The following is a 1710-nucleotide window of genomic DNA, read 5'->3' as shown; positions in this document are numbered from 1 at the left end:
GGAGGTTGCAGTGAGCCAAGATTGCATTACTGCACTCCAGCCTGGGCGACAGAGTGAGACTCTGTCTCAAAAAAAAAAAAAAAAAGAGAGATTGCATTTGTATATTGTGTATTTAATTTCTGGCAGTTATCTGTATTATTAGTTTTAGCCCTTATGGAAAATTTTATATTGGTCTACTGTATTCAAGGGGACTTGCTGCATAACAGTAGAGCAATTCGCAACTGGGGGTGGTTTTACCGCCAGTGGACATTTGTTAATATCTGGAGACATTTTTGGTTGTCACAGCTGGGAGAGTGCTACCGGCATCTAGTGGGCAGAGGTCAGGGAAGTGCTTAAATATCTCTAGTGCACAGGACAGTTCCCCACAACAAAGGAAGATCCAACCCAAAATGTCAGTAGTGCCAATGTTGAGAAACTGTATATTAGTGTTCAACAGTGAAAAGCAACCAGTTTGTTTCTTCAGGAACTGGCATTTCATTTGGCCTTTAGGAATAAACAGAACTTGATATTACGGTGATGGGAGAGAAGAATCCTCTAATCAGAGGGATCACATAAGCAAAGATCTCTATATTGTTAATTGATTTTATTCATATGGCTATATCCTGACTCCTAGGTTAGACAGAACAATAAGAGCAGTAACACATTATTTCTTTGAGTTTATAGGGCTTTGTATTCAATAGTTGTTGAGTAGAATACCAAAAATTTTTAATTCTTTATGCCTTTTTTCTTCTTTTAGCTACCCATTTGATGTGACACGTCGGCGAATGCAATTAGGAACTGTTCTGCCAGAATTTGAAAAGTGCCTGTAAGTTCATCATATGTCATTGTTCATTTTCTTTAGGAAATGTAACATTAAACTCAGTAAGGAGGTATGACTCTAGTTTGACCAATAGTCTGTATCTTCCATTTTATCTCCCAAAGTTTATTTTGGAAACTTTATAAGATTACAATCAGGCAATCAGTTTCTTTCTTTTTTTTTTTTTTTTTGAGATGCAGTCTTACTCTGTCATCTGGGCTGGAGTATAGTGGCATGGTCTTGGCTAACTGTAACCTCTGCCTCCCGGGTTCAAGTGATTCTCCTGCCTCAGTCTTCCAAGCAGCTGGGATTACAGGCACCCACCACCATGACTGGCTAATTTTTGTATTTTTAGTAGAAACAAGGTTTCACCATGTTGGCCAGACTGGTCTTGAACTCCTGACCTCAAGTGATCTGCCTACGTGCCTGGTCTATAATCAGGTTCTAATCCTCTTGTTAAAAATTTAATTTAAGGCCAGGCACGATAGCTCATGCCTGTAATCCTAGCACTTTGGGAAGCCGAGGAGGGCATATCACCTGAGGTCTGGAGTTTGAGACCAGCCTGGCCAACATGATGAAATCCCGTCTGTACTAAAAATACAAAAATTAGCCAGACGTGGTGTCGGGTGCCTGTAATCCCATCTACTAGGGAGGTGGAGGTTGCAGTGAGCCAATTAGGCGACAGATGGAGACTCCGTCTCAATAAAACAAAACAAACAAACAAACAAAAAAACAAAAGATTAAATTTAGGCTAGTCGTAGTGGCTCATGCCTGTAATCTGAGCAATTTGGGAGGCCAAGGTGAAAGGATCACTTGAACTCAGGAGTCCAAGACCAGCCCAGACAACACAGTGAGACCTTGTCTCTTAAAAAAATAATAATATTTTAGAGCTGTTTTTTTTTTTTTTTTTTTAA

The 1710-nt window shown here is 39.8% G+C and overlaps 1 protein-coding gene across 1 annotated transcript in view; it reads left to right on the top strand.

Moving 5' to 3' along the window:
* Positions 1 to 1710, top strand: part of SLC25A16 (solute carrier family 25 (mitochondrial carrier), member 16) — a 49366-nt gene that overhangs the window by 43308 nt on the left and 4348 nt on the right. The window contains exon 8 of the mRNA XM_011994093.1: positions 737 to 805. Coding sequence (XP_011849483.1) covers positions 737 to 805 — 69 coding nt within the window. The remainder of the gene's footprint in view (positions 1 to 736; positions 806 to 1710) is intronic.

The sequence above is a fragment of the Mandrillus leucophaeus genome, unplaced genomic scaffold (genome assembly GCF_000951045.1).
Source record: "Mandrillus leucophaeus isolate KB7577 unplaced genomic scaffold, Mleu.le_1.0 Scaffold441, whole genome shotgun sequence".
In the NCBI taxonomy this organism is placed as follows: Eukaryota; Metazoa; Chordata; class Mammalia; order Primates; family Cercopithecidae; genus Mandrillus; species Mandrillus leucophaeus.
This window is presented reverse-complemented; position numbering and strand designations above follow the sequence as displayed.